Here is a 19046-nt window from a genome sequence, read left to right as displayed (position 1 = left end):
CAAGAAGTCATTTATCTGATTTATCAAACACGCCATTTATAATTTATATGTTACATGATTTATCAGTATTAATTTTTGTGATAATTTATCCTATTTCATGATAATTTTAATAATTTTTATTTATTTACATATATTTATATGTTTTTTATTATATTTTATTTATTTTTATTATGTAAAATAGTTGTATTTTACATTATCAATTCTACAAAAAGTCATTTATCTGATTTATCAAACATGCCATTTATAATTTATATACTTACATGATTTATCAGTGCTAATTTTTGTGATAATTTATGGTCATTTATCCTATTTCATGATAATTTTATTCACAATTATATTTTACAACATAAATATATACATATATTATATAAAAATATATATTTATATATATTTAATTTTTTTTCTTTTCTATATATATTTTACAACAATTCTATAAGAAATCTTTAATCTGATTTGTCAAACATGCCATTTATAATTTATATACTTACATGATTTATCAGTATTAATTTTTGTGATCATTTTTGGTCATTTATCCTATTTCATGATAATTTTTATTCACAATTATATTTTACAACATAAATATATACATACATAAAATATATATATTTATACATATATTTTCTTTTATTTTTTTTTACAACAATTCTATAAGTAATCTTATCAGATGCATCAAACATGCCATTTATAATTTATATATTACATGATTTATCAGTATTAATTTTTGTGATCGTTTATGGTCATTTATCCGATTTCATTATAATTTTTATTCACAATTATATTTTACAACATAAATATATACATATATAAAAATATATATATTTATCTATATATAAATATAGATATATTTATACATATATTTTCTTTTATATATATATTTTACAACAATTCTATAAGAAATCTTTTATCTGATTTATCAGACATGCCATTTATATATTACATGATTTATCAGTATTAAATTTGTGATAATTTTTGGTAATTTATCCTATTTCATGATAATTTTTATTCACAATTATATTTTACAACATAAATATATACATATATTATATAAAATATATATTTTTAATATTTATATATATTTTTATACATATATTTTCTTATATATATATATTTTACAACAATTCTATAAGAAATCTTTTATCTGATTTATCAAACGTGCCATTTATAATTTATATACTTAAATGATCACAAAAATTAATACTGATAAATCATGTATGGTCATTTATCCTATTTCATGATAATTTTTATTCAGAATTATATTTTACAACATAAATATATATATTTTTTATGTATAAATATATATTTTTCTATTTAAATATCTATTATATATTTTTATACATATATTTTCTTTTATATATATATATTTTACAACAATTCCATAAGGAATCATTTCTCTGATTTCTCAAATACCCCGCAGCTGTTGATTACCTATCCCTGAACATCCCATTTTTTGCTTTTTTTCCTCTGCCATCCAGAATACATCCAGAAATATGCAACAGAAGAAGCACTAAAAGAACAGGAAGAAGGCACCGGGGACAGCTCATCCGAGAGCTCCATGTCTGACTTCTCTGAAGATGAGGCTCAGGACATGGAGTTGTAGTAGAGGAGGCCACCTGCTTTTCAGAGAGACTCTAATTTCCTAACCATGAGAAGCAGACTATAATATTCATATTTAAACAAAGCAATTTTTTTTATTACTAAACAAGGTTTTTATGAATTCTAGCATTGAGCTATATATATATATATTTATATATATGTGTGTGTTCATATATAAATATATATATATCATCCTTTAGGTCTTGATTTTCTCGGTCATGTCCCGGTTCCCGAGGTGCATTAGAGCATTCCCAACATTCCATTCTGGTAGCAATATGCAGGATGCATGCCTTGAGATTTTCCATTTGGCCAAGTCAGCTTTGGTGTGCTACCAAACAGCTGCCCTGGGAGGGGGGGAATTAGCAAAAAAAACCCCAAAAATCCAACCGGAAGGCAGAGAAAAGAGAAGGATTTGCTGTGGGATCCGGAGCTGTCGGCGGTGTTCGCTCCAGTCCAAGCCGCGGGGTGCAGGGATGGAAGGGGCGGCTCCTCCTCCTGCGGGCTGTGTTTGGACACGAGCAGGAGGGGCCGAGCTGCGAGCAGCGCCCTGCGGAGCCCTGGAGGGCCCTGGAGGGCCCTGGAGCGGCCCTGGAGCGGCCCTGGAGCGGCCCTGGAGCGGCCCTGGAGCGGCCCTGGAGGGGCCCTGGAGCGGCCCTGGAGCGGCAGCGCTCGCTGGGACGGAGCTCAGCCGTGGGGACGGAGCTGCCTGCCGGACCCGGGGCTCTGCCGGAGCTGTGGCTGTCCCTGCTCTGCCCGGGAGGGAAGAACCACCCGGAGCCACCCGCGGACGAGGAGGAGGAGGAGGAGGAAGCTCCTGGAGCCCGGCTCCTGCTCTGCCCCGCTCTGGAACCCGCTGCCCTTCCACGGCTCCCGCTTGGCTTTGTCATTTCGGGGTTTTTTTCCTTCCTTTCTTTCCCCCCCTCCCTCTTTTGCTGGAAGTGTGGTTCAGACACCTGACAAGCGCTGGCTGTGTCCTGGGAATTCTCCTCTGACCAGATGGATTGGCCTTGCCAGAGCTTCAGCTTCTCCACGGAATTGTCCCGTTGGCCCAAGTCCACGAATCCATCGGCACCGATTTTGATTTTCCTTTTTGGTCTTTTTTTTTCCCTCTTTTTAAATCTTTCTTTCCTCCCCCTTCTGCACCAGCTTGGTTCCCATCTGCTTGTGTGTGTACAACAGGATAAAAATTCCTTAAGAGTTAACAAAGAAAATTATCTAGAAAAAAAAAAAAAACCCACACAAAATTTGAGCTGAATAAAAAAAAAAGCCTAAAAAGCACCAATTGAGGAAGCAAATGAATTCACTCTTTGGTTTTTTTTTGTTGGTTGGTTTGGTTTTCTTTTTTGGGTTTTTTTGGTTTTTTGGGGTTTTTTTCCAGGATGTTTGGGAATTGGAATGTTGGATTTCTCCTGGTGTCTTGCAGCAAACTGAGAGATTTTTTTTTTTATTTTTGCTGTTGTTCCTAGAAATCTGATAAGTAAATGTCTCCTTGGGATACTTGAATTGGGATAATTGTGCATCGGAGCTTCAAGCTGAGATGGATTTTTAAAGCTGAATGTTACCTGCTGTTTTCTTTTGGGGATTTTTGGAGGGGTTTGGACAAGATCTTTTCATTTGTGATGCGACCTGCAGGAAGAAATCAACCCACCCTGAGCGGCTCTGGAGCAGAGTGTTGAATGTCAGACTGGTACATTTGCATTTCCCCAGAATTCTTGGGCTTCGTTTCCTTTTCCTTTCGAGACTCCACCGAGCTGGGGCTGGGAGACCCCAGCCCCACCTCAGATTCATAAAGCACAATCAGTTCCTTTTATTTCTGTTGCTTTTGGGGGAGAAAACAAAAACTCCATCAAGTCCCACTTGGCTTTGGCATGAATTTCCTTAATAAAAAACCTACCATGAATTTCCTTTCTGTTAATTCCGGGCACGAAGCAAAGGTTTTCCCTCTCCTCCTCCTCCTCCTCCTCCCCATCCTCTCCCAGCAGTGGTGTAGGGCTGTGGCTAGTACTGTGCTGAAGTTCTCTATCTAGCATTTGTGGCTTGTTGGAGGGTAATATTAATTATTTAACATGTAATGATGTAATTAACTCTTATCTAGCACGTTGTTTGCTCATTAATTTGGGGAGGGAGGGGCCACGTTTAACTCGCTTTCCTGCTGCCCTGGCAGTTTTGCTTGTGCTATAAACCTTTACTTGTAGGTGCTACTTAGGAGTAGAGTCAAGTGCTGGGTGGTGATTTCAGTTTAAAAAGCTTCAAAAAACGAGAAAAAAACAAAAAACAGAACAAAAAAGAAAAAAAAAAGGCAACCAAAAAAAAAAAAAAAAGAAATCACAATAAAAATTTGTATTTTTTCAATATTGTATAAAAATAGTGTTCTAATTCCCTCACCCGCTTCCCTTGCAGGGTTTTTCATCTCCATCATTCCCCTCACGTGGATTTAGGGCATCCAACTGCTGGATGGGAAACACTAAGCTGGGATTCCCAAAAAAAAAACCCCAAAAATTGGGAAAGCACAGCTGGCTGTGAGACACCCCGGGATGGGTTCACTGAGCTCGTCCACGCCGGTGGCTCAGCCCCAAAAATGAACATTCCCAGCACTTCCCAGGCTGAAACAAAGCCCAGCTTTTGTCCTGGGAGGAGAAAGCAGCTGCCAAAGTGCAGGGGGAAGGTGCTCAGGGTGGGCTGGGGGCTCCCCTGTCCCCCCTCAGACCCTGCTGCTGCTTCCCCTCCTGCAGCTCCCACCTCTTTCTTTTCACCCCAAATCTCCCTTTTCCCCCCAAAATAATCTCCCCTTCACAAAACGATGTCTGTAAAACGTCACCCACCTAATCTGGAAGGAAAGGTGGAACCATGGTGGAGCAAGAGCTTTATTTGATGCTCTCCAATCCTTTCTTTTCCCATCTTCAGGGTGGTTTTCTTCTTCACCCCACGGTGGTGGCGTCACCCTGGTCTGAGCTCCTCAGTGCCAAGCTTTGCCACAGCCCTTGGAGCTGCTTTGGGAGCAGCCTTTGCCCTCTGCCCCCGCTGTTTCTCCTCTTGCCCCGAGGTTTTCCATGGAAGGAGAGGCTGGGTGGGCGCTCCCAGGCCCCTCTGCCCCAGCTGTCCCCACCCAGGGATGGCTTTGTCCCCACCCAGGGGTGCTGGCCCAGGGAGCAGAGCTGTGCCACCAGCCTGACCCCGTCCCTCACTGTGCTCCCTTCCCTCCTCCCTGCACCTGGGATATCTTTCACTATTTCTTTTTTCTTTTTTTCTTTTTTTTTTCCTTTTTTTCCCATTTTTTTCCCCCTCCTCCACATCCTGCTGCCCCTTTCAACAGCCACAATTCCCCCTCCCGTGCTGGGTTCCTGTCAGGTGAGAGCAGAGATCTGGGGCTGGTTTTGCCCTTGGGTTGAGTTTTTGTTCTTTTTCCTTTTTTTCTCCTCTTTTTTTCCTGGTGTTGGTAGAGTGGCACAGCTGCCTCTCCTCTGGGTATAACCTCTCCAATAGCTGTGTATAATTCGACTGTAAACTTCCTCTTTTTTTTTAAATAAAATCTGTACATACCTTGAGATCTGCCTGGTGTTTGGGCTGCAGGGACGGCCCCGGGCTCCACCCCGGGCTCTGCATCCCCGGCGGCACCACCGGGCCCTTCCCCACCTGCAGTGACCGCCTGGAGGCGATGGTGGCGAGGCTGATGGTCCTGGCGGCTCCTCCAACCTCGCCGATTCCTTTCGCAGCTCTTTAGGCGATGCCCTTCCGTCCCTGTGGCACAGCCACGGCCCCAAGATGATTTTTAGGATTTTTGGGATTTTGGGGCCGGATGAGGCACCACGAGGCACCCACTGCTCCCATTCCTTGGATGCCGGGGTCTCCTGGAGCTGGAGCTGTCCCAGGCGAGGCTGCCCGGGATTCCCGGGAGCTGTGTCATTAATTAACGCTGCTAATTAGGCGGAGGGGCTGTTTGCTGGGTGCTCACTCCTGATTTGGGATGAGGTGTGCAGGGAACGGGGAGCAGCTCAGGGACCCCAGGGGCTGTGCAGGGCCGGGGAAGGTGACAGGGCTGGCGCGTCCCTTGTCCCCTCTCACCCGCCCTGACCCCCGCAGCTGCCACCGCGCAGCTGGAGCTGAGCCCGCCCTTCCTCTCCATCCTCCTCCTCCTCCTCCTCCTCCTCCTCCCCGGCTCGGGGCTGTTTGTCACCAGCCTGGGGACACGCCGGCGGCTCTGTGCCACGCCAGTGCCACCTGCTGCCAGCGGGGCTGTGACACTGTCCCCGGGCCACCTCCACTGTCCCGGGCCACCTCCTGCGGCCACTGTGCCCGGGCTGTGCCCCTGCGGAGGGGCGGGCAGGGGGGACAGTCCCGCGCCCCTCGCTGTGTCCCCTCCCTCGGGGGCTCCAGGGCCAGCGGGGGTGGCACTGTCGCTGTCCCCTCTGCCCGGCAGGTGGCCCCCGTGCCCCACAGTGGCCTCCCAGTCCGGGGCAGAGCCGGGCGCGGTCCTGGGCGTCCCCCTGTCCCCCGGCAGTGCCCCCATGGCTGCTCTGTCCCCGCTGTCCCCCTCGGGGCGTGGCTGTGGTTTGGGGGGTCAGTGTTAGGGTGACGGGGGGGACAGAGCTGGTGGCAGGTGCTGCTCCTGCTCCCGGAGGTGCCACCCGGGCCGGTCTGTACGGGGTCAAAGGGCAAAGCCTGGGGCTCCCGGGGATGTGGGTGACACCTCGGGGGCTCTGGGAGCATCACTGGGGGGTGACATTGCCATGGGGCTGTGGGTGACATTGCCATGGGACTCTGGGTGACATTGCCATAGGGCTCCAGGTGACATTCCCATGGGACTCTGGGTGACATTCCCATGGGACCCCGGTGACATCCCCATGGGACTCTGGGTGACATTCCCATGGGACCCGGGTGACATTCCCATAGGGCTCCAGGTGACATTCCCATGGGACTCCGGGTGACATTGCCATGGGACTCCGGGTGACATTCCCATGGGGCTCTGGCTTTTACCACTGCAGGGCTTTGGGTGTTGTCCCCAAGGAGCTTTGGGTGCCATTCCCATGGGACTTTTGGTGTCACTCCCACTGGGCTCTGGGTGCCACCCCAGAGGGGCTTTGGGGCCATTTCCACTGGGTGCCACCCCTCAGGGATTTTGGGTGCCAGCCCCACAGGGTTCTGGCTGCCAGCCCGTGGAGTTCTGGGTGCCATCCCCGCGGATCTCTGGGTTTTCCACAGGGCTTTGGGTGCTGTCCCCATGGAACGTTGGACTGAGGACTCTGGAGATCCAGGTGCTCTCCCTGTGGGGTTTTGGGTGCCATCCTGAAAGGGTTTGGGTGCCATTTCCATTGGGTTCTGGCTGCTGCTTGGTGCCATCCCTGTGGGGACCTGGGTGCCACCCCTGTGAAGATTTGGGTGCCATCACCATCAGGCTTTGGTTGGTGACATCCCCAAGGACCTCTGGGTACCATCCCCAAGGGTCTGTGGGTGCTACCCCAGGGGTCTGTGGGTGCCATCCCAAGGGTCTGTGGGTGCCACCCCTGTCAGGCTCTGGCTGGTGCCACCCACAGCCCCTGTGACCCACGGGGACAGCCCAGCGCTGGCCGCTGCTCGGGGCTCTGCTCCTGGGGCTGCTCCTGGTGGCACCGGGGCACTCCCACCCCTCCTGGCTCTGTCCCTGTGCCACACTCCAGGACCCTCCATCCTGGGAGCCCCAGGGATCTCGGGGATCCTGCCCAGCCTGACGGTGCCGTGTGTCCATCCGTGTGTCCATCCGTGTGTCCATCCGGATGCCCCCGAGCCCAGGCGGGCACCCAGACGAGCCGGGCTCCGTGTGGTGACCCCGCTGTCCCCGGGGGACACCTGAGCCTCCCGGCCGGCCCCGGGCCGGCTCCGGTTACGGCCCAATTGTTCCTCCCGCTGGAAGAAATGCCGTCAGCGCCGGCGGATCGGATGGGTGGCCATTACTAATGCATGACATTGCCGTGGGACACGGCCCCTCCGCACCCCCGGGAAGGGCAGGAGGGGCAGGGGGGTGTGGGGAAGGCTTTGGCTCCTCCTTCCTCCATTCAGACCCGAATTCCAGCTCAGGATGTGCCAACGGAGCGAACCGTGGCCTGCGGGACACGTGCGTGTGTGCCCGGCTGGAATGGTGGGGCTGGAGCCGGGATGGACCTGCCCAGATGGATCCCACCACTGCCCCGTCACACCCCAGGAGTGCCCCTGCAGAGAACACTCCCAGCTCAGGGCACGTTTGGTGACAAATGTCTCCGTTTTCCCCAAATCCAGTGATTCTGAGCCTTTTGGAGCCGGGGTTTCTCCCTCCCTGCTTTGCTCCTTTCCAATTTTCAGCTCCTTTCCCCAACTCCTCCCTCCATCCCACTTTCCTCTTCCCACCTGAGCATGGTGATGCTGAATCCAACAGCTCCAGACCAAAAAACCCCAAAACCCCCAACCCCCAGGAACGGGATGCTCATCCCTGCTCATCCCTGCTCATCCCTGCTCATCCCAGCCCGGGGTGATGCCCACCAGGGTGAACCAGGCTCCCCCCTGCCTGTCCCTGAGCTTCCATCCCATTTTGGAGCCAGGATCTCATGGAACAGGGAGGGTTTGGCTGGAGAAGGTGCTGAGAGGGTTCCCTGGCTGATGCAGCTCCCTGCACATCAATATCTCATCATCCTCATCATCCTCATCATCCTCATCATCCTCATCATCCTTCCATCCATCCATGCCCTGAGCCCAGCCCTGCTGAGCCCCCACTGAGCGCTGCCCTGCCCGGCCCCCTGCACCTTCCCAGAGCCTCCTCCAGCCCCATCCATCCCAGCCTGGGCACAGGAACCCAAGAAGGAGATGTAAATTTTTAAACAGGGCCCTTGGCTCCGCTCGGCTTACGCGGGACGAGGCCAACGGGAAATTGCGGCCGCTCCTTGGTGGAGCTGAAATATCGGGGATGCCAGGAGAGGGACGGGCCTGGAGTGAGGGCCCCATCCCCTGCTTGGGCTGGCACCGTGCAGGGCATGGGGGTGTCCCAGCTTTGGGATCATCCCCTGGCACGGGAACCACCCCAGGAGCCTCCTTGCTTGGGGACCGTCCTCAGCTGGGGCATCCCAGGAACTCAGGGACCATCCCAGGAACTCAGGGACCATCCCAGGCTCTTGGGGACCATCCCAGGAACTCAGGGACCTTCCTGGGCTTTAGGGGATCATCCCAGGAACTCAGGGACCATCCCAGGCTCTTGGGGATCATCCCAGGAACTCAGGGACCATCCCAGGAACTCAGGGACCATCCCAGGAACTCAGGGACCATCCCAGGCTCTTGGGGATCATCCCAGGGACCTTCCCGGGCTCTTGGGGATCATCCCAGGGACCTTCCCGGGCTCTTGGGGATCATCCCAGGTTCTTTCCTGCTTGGAGACCTTGGATCCCTCCCTTGGGAAGGGATCACCCTGGTTTTTGGGGATCATCTGGGATGGTTCCCACCTTGGGGATGGTTTTGGGGTGTCAGGAACCGTCCTGGGGTCTCAGGGACCATCCCAGGCTCTTGGGCACCATCCTGGGGTCTTGAGGACCATCCTGACTTCTGGGGACCATCTGGGGTTCTTCTTTCCTTGGGGATAATCCGGGAGGCTCCAGAAGTGTCTTGAGGTCTCCAGGACCCTCCCGGGGACCATCCTTGCACCTGGGGCCCATCCTGGCTCCCTCCTTGCTTGGGGCCCCTCCTGGAATCCTGGGAAGCATCCGATGGGATGCAGGGACCGTCCCAGGTGCTTCTCTGCATGGCGGCCACCCCTGGGGACCACCCCTGGCTCGTGGGGACCACGCCAGGCCATGGGCACCACCAGAGGTGCCCCAGGCTCCAGGACCACCCTGGGTTTGGGGACCATGCCAGGACCCTCCTTTCTCCAGCACCACCCCGGGGTCCCACGGAGCAGCATCCCCAACGCATCCCAGTCCTGGCATCCAGCACCGCGCCCATCCCAGCCCCTCCTCCTCCCCCCGTCCTCTGCCCCCATCCCTCTGGGGGGGTTACCCCACCCAGCCTCCTGCCCCCCCATGCCCTCTGGGGGGTTTAAGCCCCACCAGAGCTCCCGGGAAGCCCCGATGGCTTCTCCCGCCCTCCATCCCGGCCCCGGCAACCCGATCCCGCTCCCGGCGGGCGGCCGGCCCCAAACTGGTCGGGCTGGTTTGCGGCGCTGGAGCCCCGCGCTGCACACGCGCCTGGGCCGGGGGGGCGCCACTGACCCCCGAGAGAGTTTTATTCTTATAAATTTGTATTTTTATTTATTTATGTTTTTACATGTGGTTTGAACCTGCGTTATTGCGCTGGGGGGCTTTGGGCGGGATTTGGGGGCGATTCGGGGGTTTGATGTGGTGACAAGAAACGAAATTTGGGGGGTGGGATATAATTTTAGCGCCGGGCTGCTCCGTGCGCCCCATCCCTGCAGCGCTGGGACACGGAGGGGACCGGGACCACCGGGAGCGCTTCCCACCCGCCCGGGATCCATCACAGAGCCCCCCTCCCCGCACCCACAGCGGGGGTCGCGCCCCCCGAGCCCCCCATCCCATCCCATGGATCCCATCCCATGGATCCCATCCCATGGATCCCATCCCATCCCACCCCATCCCATCCCATCCCAGGGATCCCATCCCATCCCATCCCATCCCAGCCCCTCGGGGCGGGCGGCGGCAGCTGCGCCTCTCGAGTTGCGGTGCGAGGGGGTGCGGGGGGGCTCGGGATCGGTTTCCTTCGCCCCCCCGGCCCCGGGGGGGATGTGGGGGGAGTCTCGGCAGCGGGAAACCGGATCGGCGCTGGCGGGGCGGCTCAGGTGCGCGGCTCCGGTGTCCGACAGCCGGTGAGCGGCCCCGACGGCGGCCCCGGGGCGGGACGGCACCGGCTATAAAAATGCCCCCCCAAGGGGAAGGAAGCGCCGGTCGGGGCTCAGCCTTGCCCGGGCCCTGCCCGCCGCCGCCGCCGCCGGACGGAGCCGCCCCGAGGCCGCGGGGATGGGCGGGCACCGCCTCCGCCCCACGGAGCGCGGGCAGCGATGGAGCGGGGGGGCCGCTCCGCCTGTCCAGGAGCCCCCGCTCCGTGCCCAGCCCTGGGGGGGTCCCGCCATCACCCCCGGGGCTGCCCGGAGGGGGAACGGGGGGCACGGACGGCACGACCGACCCCGGCGGGGCGGCCCCGGGGGTGGGGTGCGTGGGAGGGGGGGCGGCCCAAGGTGAGCCCGTCCCCCCCCTCCCCGCCCCGGGCCCGGCTCCACCTTCCGGGGCACCTGGGCCAATTGGGAGCCGCAGGGGGGGTCCCCCGGCCGGGCTAAGGCCGCCGCCGCCGCCGCTCCCCGCCACTTGTGCGAGCGCCGGGGCTGCGGGCGGCGGCGGGGACCCCCCCGGGGGCTGCGGGTGCCGGGGGGGGGGGGGGTCCCGTGTCCGTCCGTCCCCCCCAGCCCCACGGTGACCCCCCCGTCGGGCCCGGTGCGGAGCGGAGGCAGCGCTCGGAGCAGCGCAGGTAAGTGCGGCCCTCGGGCCCGGGGGGGTCGGGTCCTGCCGGGACCCCCCCGGGGCTCGGGGACCCCCCCTTGAGCCGCTCCCTTCCCCCGCACCCACTCCCGGCGGGACCCGAGCCCGGCGCGCTGCGCTCCCCCCTCTCCGCGCTTCTCCTCGACGGGGGGGTCCCCAAACCCCTTCGGGCTGAGCCCCCCGTGCCTCACCCCCCCCTCCCGGCGCCCCCCATCCCGCCCGGGCTCCCCAAACCTCTCCCGTCGGGGCGGTGGCGCCGCGGGCGCATCCCGGGGGGCGATGCGGTGACAACGAGATCGGGGCGCAGCCCCAGCGCCCGCGGCCCCCGGCCCTGGGGGGGCTCTCCGGGGCTCTGGGGGTGCCCCCCCCGCCCCCCGGGTGCGCTCCGTGGCCGCCGTGCAGCCCCGGTGGCGGCTCCGCTGCCCCAAATTGTGCCGCAAACGAAAGCCCGGCTCAGGGGGACCCCGGAACACGGCGGGGCTGCTCTGGGGGCTGCCCGAGCGCCCCAACCCCCGGGGCGCGCACCCCCTGCCCCGCCCGGTGCTGCGGAGCCTGGGGGGACCCTGGCGGGCTCAGGCGTGTCCCCAGTCCTGTCTGGGGACCCCAAACCTCGGTCGGGGTGGCACGGTGGGGTCCTGCCCCGGGCCGGGGGCTGCTCTGGGGTGAGGAGGCGTCCCCGGGCGCCATGGCCGGTGTCTCTGCGGGCACTGCGGCACAAATCTGCCCGGTTTAGCCCGAAATGGAGCTCCCGGCAGCTCCGTCCCTGTCCCTGTCCCTGTCCTCCTCTGCCTCCTCTGTCTCCATCCCTGTCCCCATCTCAAGCCACATCCCCATCCTCATCTCTACCCCTGAACAAATTTCTGTCTCTGTCTCTGTCCCGTTTCCATGCCCATCTTTATCTGTCCCTGTCCCCATCCCCATGCCCATCCCTGTCTCCTTCTCCTTCTCTTCTCCACCTCTCCTTTGCCCTGTCTCCTTGTCTCACACTTCATCCCCATCCCCATCATCTCCATCCGAGTCCCTGTTCCCATCTCTGCCACTGTCCCCATCCCCATCTTGTCCCTGTCCTTGTCCCCATCCCCATCTCGTCCCTGTCCCCATCTTGCCTTGTCCCTGTTCCTGTCCTTGTCCCCATCCTATCCCCATCCCCACCTTGTCCCTGTCCTTGTCCCCATCCCCACCTTGTCCCTGTCCTTGTCCCCATCCCCACCTGGCCGTTCCCATGGAGGCAGCCCTGGTGTCAGGGTGTCGAGGCTGGCCGGGTGCCCACCCCCACTGCCCCCATGGCAGGGCAGCCACATTCAGGAGCCACCACCATGTCCCCGTCCCTCGCTGTGCCAGGGGCCGTGCCCGGGCACCATCTTGGTGCTGCCGGTGCCGTGAGCATCGCCCGTGACTCCGGCGGTGGCTCCGGTGGCTCTGGGGATGCTGTTTTGCCCCATTGGCCCCCAGAGCGTGGCCAGGGGACCCCGATGTCCCCAGCTGGAGGTGCGGGAGCCCTGGGAGGGGGCAGCGGGAGCGGGGCCGGGGGGGCCCGGGGGGGCCCCATCCGCAATGCGGCAGCTCCAACCTCCAACGTCACGGGCGGCTCCGCAGAGGGGCTGGGCTGGCTCAGCCGGGCCCAGCTGCCGCAGCGGCCCTGGGCGGGGGCTGGGGACAGGGACAAAGGGGGACAGGGACAAAGGGGGCACCCCAAGGCCGGGGGCAGTGGCCGGGTCCTGCCTGGCGCGGTGCCGGGGCCACGCGGGCGGCCAGGGCCGGATCGGGGCCAAGGCGTCGCCCAAAGTCACGCCAAGGATGGCCAAGGATGGCCACGGGCTCGGCCTGGCCGCGTCCCCTGGCAGCGCTGTCCCCGCTGTCCCCAGGCCACCGCGGCGCCAGGGCGGTGTCCCCCAGGTGAGGACCGAGCTGTGGTCACGGGGGGTTCTCTTCTCTTCCCTCTGGGTTGCTTGGCTGAGCCCCACGGGGATTTGGGGCGTCTCCAGGAGTTTTTTGGGTGATTCCTGGGGGCATTGCCGTTGGAGCCCCAAAGGTGGGTGCAGGGTGGGGACAGGTGTGTCCCTGCTGGCGCTGACCCCTCCGTGTGTGTCACTCCCAAGCCACGGGGGTGGCCGAGCCCAGCGAGCGCCGCTGCTCCTCTTTGTCCCCAAATTCGAGGCCAGATGGGGTGTGAGGGGCTGGGGGCTGTGTCCTCGACGGGGGTCAGCTCCCAGCACCGCATCCGGGGGACCCCGAGCTCATCCCGGCCCTCTGGGCTCGTTGGGGCCTCGGCTTTGCCACACAAAGGAGACTTTGTGCCTTCCTCCTCCTCCTCCTCCTCCTCTGGCGCGGTCGCCGCGGCCCTGGGGACGGGGTCACTGCCAGCCGGGGGTCTGCACCATCCGGGGGGCTTTGCCACCCTCCGAGGGGGTTGGAAATTTCAGGGGGGCCTGCGGCCATCCGGGGGTCTCAGCCACTGGAGGGGATCTGCATCCTCTTGGGTGGGCTCATGCAGCAAAGGAGGATCTTCAGCAGCAAAGGGGGTCTGCAAGTTTTGGGGGCTTTGCAGCCATCTGGGGGTGGTTCAGCATTTTGGGGGGTTTGCAGCCATCTGGGGGTTTGCAGCCATCCAGGAGGTCTGCATCCCTTTTAGGGTGTTGCAATTCTGGAGGGTCCAAAGCCATCAAAAGTCTTCTCAAATGTTTTTGGGGGTTCTGCCATTCAGGGGGTTTGTAACCTTTCAGGGGGGTTGCAATAGTTTTTTTTTGGAGGGGAATTCAAATTATCTGGATGCTTCAAAAGCATCCAGGGGAGGTTACAACCTTTTGGGGGTGTCTGTGACCGTCCAGGGGGGGTTTAACCTTCTGGGGGCTTGCAACCATCCAGAGGAGTTGCAAATTTTGGGGGGCTTTCAGTCATCCAGGGGGGTTGCAACCTTTTGGGGGGTTGAAGCATTTTATGGGGGCTGCAGCTGTCTGGACAGTTTGGAATTAGTTGGAGGGATTGTGGCGTTCTGGGGGTTGGGGAACCACCCAGAGGCTTTGCAACATTTTGAGATCTGGGGCCGTTTCGGGGGGCTTGTGGCCATCGGGGGGAGCTTGCCACATTTTGGGGGTCTGGGACCATTTTGGGGGGTCTGCAGCCCTCCCGAGGATGGCAAATCTGGGGCTGGGATTCATGGATAACCTTGGAAATGCAGGGTGGGAAACGGCTTCCAGCATCCCCATCCCAAAAAATCCCCCAGCTGAGCTGGGGACCGGATCCTCCCCACCAGGGTGAGCATCTCCCCTCGCCCGGCCATTCCTGAATCATTTTGCCAATCAATAATAATCAATTCCCATTTTCCTGTCGCCATTCCGGGGGCGTCGGGCTCCTGCTGGTGGAGGATTTGGGTGGAAATCCAGGGGAAAAAGGGCAGGTGCCAGCTCGCTACTCCTGTTCTGTGTATGGCACTGGTAGAATTCACTGTGCAACCCCGCGGTCAGTGAATTACCATAGGGCCATAAACAGAGCAGAGAAAGACCCGCGAGCGCCGCGGGGCCGTCGCCGACGCCGCCTGGCCCGTTTTGGCACTAGCACATTTTTGCTTTGATTTGTAGCTTTTGAGCAATTATGTGTAGTGCCAATATGGGAGAGGGCGGGGAGAGCAGCGCCGGGCGGGGGACGGAGCAGCGCCGGGGTTCGGGGAGGGGGTGCTGGGATGGGGTGCTGGGAACGCCTCTGGAATTGCTGGGATGAGGGGGGGTGTCCATCTGTCCATCCCAGCCACGCCGTGGTGACATTGAGGGGGTGTCCATCCCAGCGTGGTGACACTGAGGGGGTGTCATTCCCTATGTGGTGACACTGAGGGGGTGTCCATCCCAGCGTGGTGACACTGAGGGGGTGTCCATCCCAGCGTGGTGACATTGAGGGTGTGTCCATCCCAACGTGGTGACATTGAGGGTGTGTCCATCCTTACGTGGTGACATTGAGAGTGTGTTCATCCCACCCATGCCATGGTGACATTGAGGGGGTGTCCATCCCAACATGGTGACATTGAGGGTGTGTCCATCCTTACGTGGTGACATTGAGGATGTGTTCATCCCACCCATGCCATGGTGACATTGAGGTGTGTCCATCCCAACATGGTGACATTGAGGGGGTGTCCATCCCAACGTGGTGACACTGAGGGGGTGTCCATCCCAACATGGTGACATTGAGGGGGTGTCCATCCCTACATGGTGACATTGAGGGGGTGTCCATCCCAGTGTGGTGACATTGAGGGTGTGTCCATCCTTACGTGGTGACATTGAGGGGGTGTCCATCCCACCCATGCCATGGTGACATTGAGGGGGTGTCCATCCCTATGTGGTGACATTGAGGGGGTGTCCATCCCTACATGGTGACACTGCGGGCGTGTCCATCCCAGCGTGGTGTCCCAGCCCACAGGGACACCTCGGCCAGGCCGTGTCCTCGTGGTGGCCGCCCCGAGCAGGATGGACCCCGCACCTCCCGCCCCTCTCCCTGTGGGGATCTGGAGCCACGTGTGGGGTTTTCTGGCCGGATGGGTGAATTGATGCATTTTTTCCTATGTTTTGCAGCTCTCCAGGCCCGGCACGGTGGCCGCTGTCCCTGGCTGTCCCCAGGCTGGGCCTGGCTGCCCCGGGGCTGCCTTTGGCAATGGTAGAACTCACACTGGTGCGGTAGCAGGATCCGGTGGTTCTAGACTTGCCAACTACGGCCCCGGGGCACCACCGCGGACAGGAGAGTCCCCCTGGTGTCCCCTGGTGTCCCCTGGTGTCCCCTGGTGTCCCCAGGGCTCTGCTGCCAGGCTGGGAGGGCCCTGCGGGGTCCGGGGAGGGCCCCGCTCCATCAGTGTGGGTCTGGGGGATGCTGTGGGTGCCCTGCACACGTGGTTGAAGGGGGATGGCAATGCTGGGCTGCCCCCAGCCCCAGAGGGGGGTCTGGCATCCCAGCCCATCTCCATGGCGGGGGGAACTGGGATCTGCGGGATACTGGAGACTGGAGCAGCGTGGCCACGTGTCCCGGTGTGACTCGGGCCTCAAAGGCTGATCCTGCCCCGGTCTGGGCAGGGCCCTGTGGGGATGGGGTCAGGCCACCGGCCCCTGCCCCAGCCCTGGGTCCCACCCCTGCTCCCGGATCCAGCCCCTGCTCCCGGATCCACCCCTGCTCCCGGATCCCGCCCCTGCTCCTGGATCTGACCCTTGTTCCTGGATCCCACCCCACACCAGCCCCATGCAGGGGGGAAACTGAGGCAGGGATGGAGCAGCGGGCGGCCCGTGTCCCCTGCCTGTCCCCAGGTGCAGGAGCAGGGGAGGTGGCAGCTCTCAGGGGACAGGGGCATGAGGGGAGGGGGCTTGGGGCTGTGCTGGGATGTGCTGGGATGCGCAGGGAATGTAGGGCAGCGCTGGTGATTACGGAGCTTTCGGCATTAGCCCACGGAGATTGGATCACGCTGGATTAGGCTGCAGGCTCCAATCTTCCCCCCCGTGCTGGGGGCAGGGAGGGACGGACAGACGGACGGGCGGGGGTCCCCATCGCCCTGCTGGGGCCGGTGGGGGCTGTGGGGGCACGGGTGTCCGTGTGTCTGTCTGGTCGTTCATCCGTCTGCTCGTCCAGGTAACAAACACCCAACGTCTGTGCGTTCCTGCAGCCACGTCCATTGGCTGTACGGACACCCAGCCCCTGTCTGTCTGTCTGTCTGTCCAGGTGTGGAATCCATCCATCCATCCATCCATCCATCCATCCATCCATCCATCCATCCATCCATCTGTCCGTCAGTCCATCCCCTGACCCATCTCCCAGTCTGTCTGTCCATCCCTCCCTCCCCCAGTGCTGGCTTTAACCCCCCCCTCACTCAGAGCAGGCCCTGCCCCGCCGGGGGAGGATTTGGGGGGGTTGGGGGTGGAGCATCCCCAGCCCCACCCCGACCACACCCCCAGGAGCTCCGCCCCTCCCCAGAGGCTCCGCCCCAAGGTGCAGCCGGTCCCACCAGGATCGGCATTCCCAGGATCGGCATTCCCAGGATCTGCATTCCCAGGATCTGCATTCCCAGGATCTGCATTCCCAGGATCTGCTCCCTCTGGGGGAGCCCCCCAGGACCCCCCTCATCCTGGCCCTTCCCAGCTGCAGCAGCCAGGCTCATCCTGAGTGTCCACCTGCATTTCTGGGGTCAAATCCTCCAATTTGGGGCCACATTTTGCAATTCAGGGCCCTCCCTGGGGGTGCTTAGAGGCAGAAAATCCACACGAAGACCCCCCCCAATGCCAGGGGGCAGAGAATGGGTGCAGCCCCACCAGTTTGGGGTTGGGGTTACTGGTGCAGGCTCCATCCCCACCAGTCTCTCCCAGTTTGGGGTGCAGGTTACTGGTGCAGGCTCCATCCCCACCAGTCTCTCCCAGTTTGGGGTGCAGGTTACTGGTGCAGGGCCCATCCCCACCAGTCTCTCCCAGTTTGGGGTGCAGGTTACTGGTGCAGGCTCCATCCCCACCAGTCTCTCCCAGTTTGGGGTGCAGGTTACTGGTGCAGGCTCCATCCCCACCATTCTCTCCCAGTTTGGGGTTGGGGTTACTGGTGCAGGCCCATCCCCACCAGTCTCTCCCAGTTTGGGGTGCAGGTTACTGGTGCAGGGCCCATCCCCACCAGTCTCTCCCAGTTTGGGGTTGGGGTTACTGGTGCAGGGCCCATCCCCACCAGTCTCTCCCAGTTTGGACGGGAGGCTGTTGGTGCTGGGGGCTGCAGGAGCTGCCCCAGCAGGAGGCCCTGCCCTGCTGATTAAGGCCGATTAATGAAGATTAAAACCTCCCAGCAGCGTCTGCCAGGCCCCGCCGCCTCCCCCGGCCCTGCTGCTGCACCCGGGGCCCCTTTGGGGCACCCCTTTGGGGCCATGGGATGTCCTGGGGTCCCCAAACCCCCAGCTCACCCTCCCAGCACCTTTGATGTCCCAGGGATCCGCTCCAGCTCCTGGGAATTCCTGGGAGCATCCCCTCCCTCTCTTTGTCCTTCCAGCTTCTCCTGCTCTTCCTCCCACCCCAGGCCACCAGGAGCCCTGCAGGATTCCCTGGATCCAGAACCATCCTTCAATAAAGCTGCTGAAGCCCATCCCTGCGTTTCCTGGCTCCTCCTTGGGTTTGCATCCCAGAAAATCATCGGCCCAGGGGGTGAGATGGGGCTGAAAATGGAGGAATTCACCCCAAAATTCCCTCAGCCCTTGGCTGGGAGCATGGGGGGATGCTCCAGCACTCCCAAGGTGGATGCTGGAAGATGAAAATGAGATAAATGGCACCAAAAAAAAAGGATTAAACCCCAAAACCATCCCCATGAGGTGATGCTCAGCTTCTCCTCTCCAGCCCCAGCACGGGAGGGGGAGGGACCAAAGCCCAAAACAGCCACCAGGAAGGGAGGGATGACAAATATCCCCAAAAGTCCCCCCAAAACAGGAGCGTTGGACAGCCGGGTAGACACATTTGTAACAATTTATTGAATGAGGCAATAATAGACACTGGGAAAACAAGGGGGGGTCCATGCTCTGCTATTTGCCTGGTTTTTGTCTCTTTTTTTGTTTTGGGGGGGGGGACTAAAAGAACCTCATTTCATCGCCAAAGAAACACTGACTTGGAAAGCCACCGACATCTTCACAACGACGATAAAAAAAAAATCATTAGAAAAAAAACCAAACCCAAAAAACGTCATGAATTGGAGAACCAGGACTGTTTCTATGGAAAGATCTCCCTCCCCTCGGAAAAAGGACCCAAGAACTGTATACAAAGAACATTGGATAGGTTTCTTTTTGTGGGTTTTTGGTTTTTTTCCCCCATATAAAACAAGTAAATACAAGAATCTGAAAACTCCCTCGAAGGCAGAGCGAGACGTGGAGAACTTGAACGGCCACTTGGAAATGATAATAAAAAACCCCCCAAATAACCCCAAAAATTAAATCCCATGGGAAGTGCTTGCAGGGGGGGAAGGGGTTTGGTTGGGCACGAGGGTTTGGCC

At 58.0% G+C, this 19046-nt stretch overlaps 1 protein-coding gene across 2 annotated transcripts in view; it reads left to right on the top strand.

Annotated features, from left to right (window-relative positions):
- The window catches only part of UBE2H (ubiquitin conjugating enzyme E2 H), a 56586-nt gene extending 52903 nt beyond the window's left edge, over nt 1-3683 (top strand). For both annotated transcript variants that reach the window (XM_036400763.2, XM_036400762.2), the window contains exon 7: nt 1473-3683. In XM_036400763.2, the coding sequence (XP_036256656.1) occupies nt 1473-1597 (125 nt within the window). In that variant the 3' untranslated portion in view covers nt 1598-3683. The remainder of the gene's footprint in view (nt 1-1472) is intronic.
- Nucleotides 3684-19046: the final 15363 nt, after the last annotated feature.

The sequence above is a fragment of the Molothrus ater genome, chromosome 5 (assembly GCF_012460135.2).
Source record: "Molothrus ater isolate BHLD 08-10-18 breed brown headed cowbird chromosome 5, BPBGC_Mater_1.1, whole genome shotgun sequence".
In the NCBI taxonomy this organism is placed as follows: Eukaryota; Metazoa; Chordata; class Aves; order Passeriformes; family Icteridae; genus Molothrus; species Molothrus ater.
The sequence above is the reverse complement of the archived record's forward strand: the minus strand, read 5'-3'. Positions and strand labels throughout refer to the sequence as shown.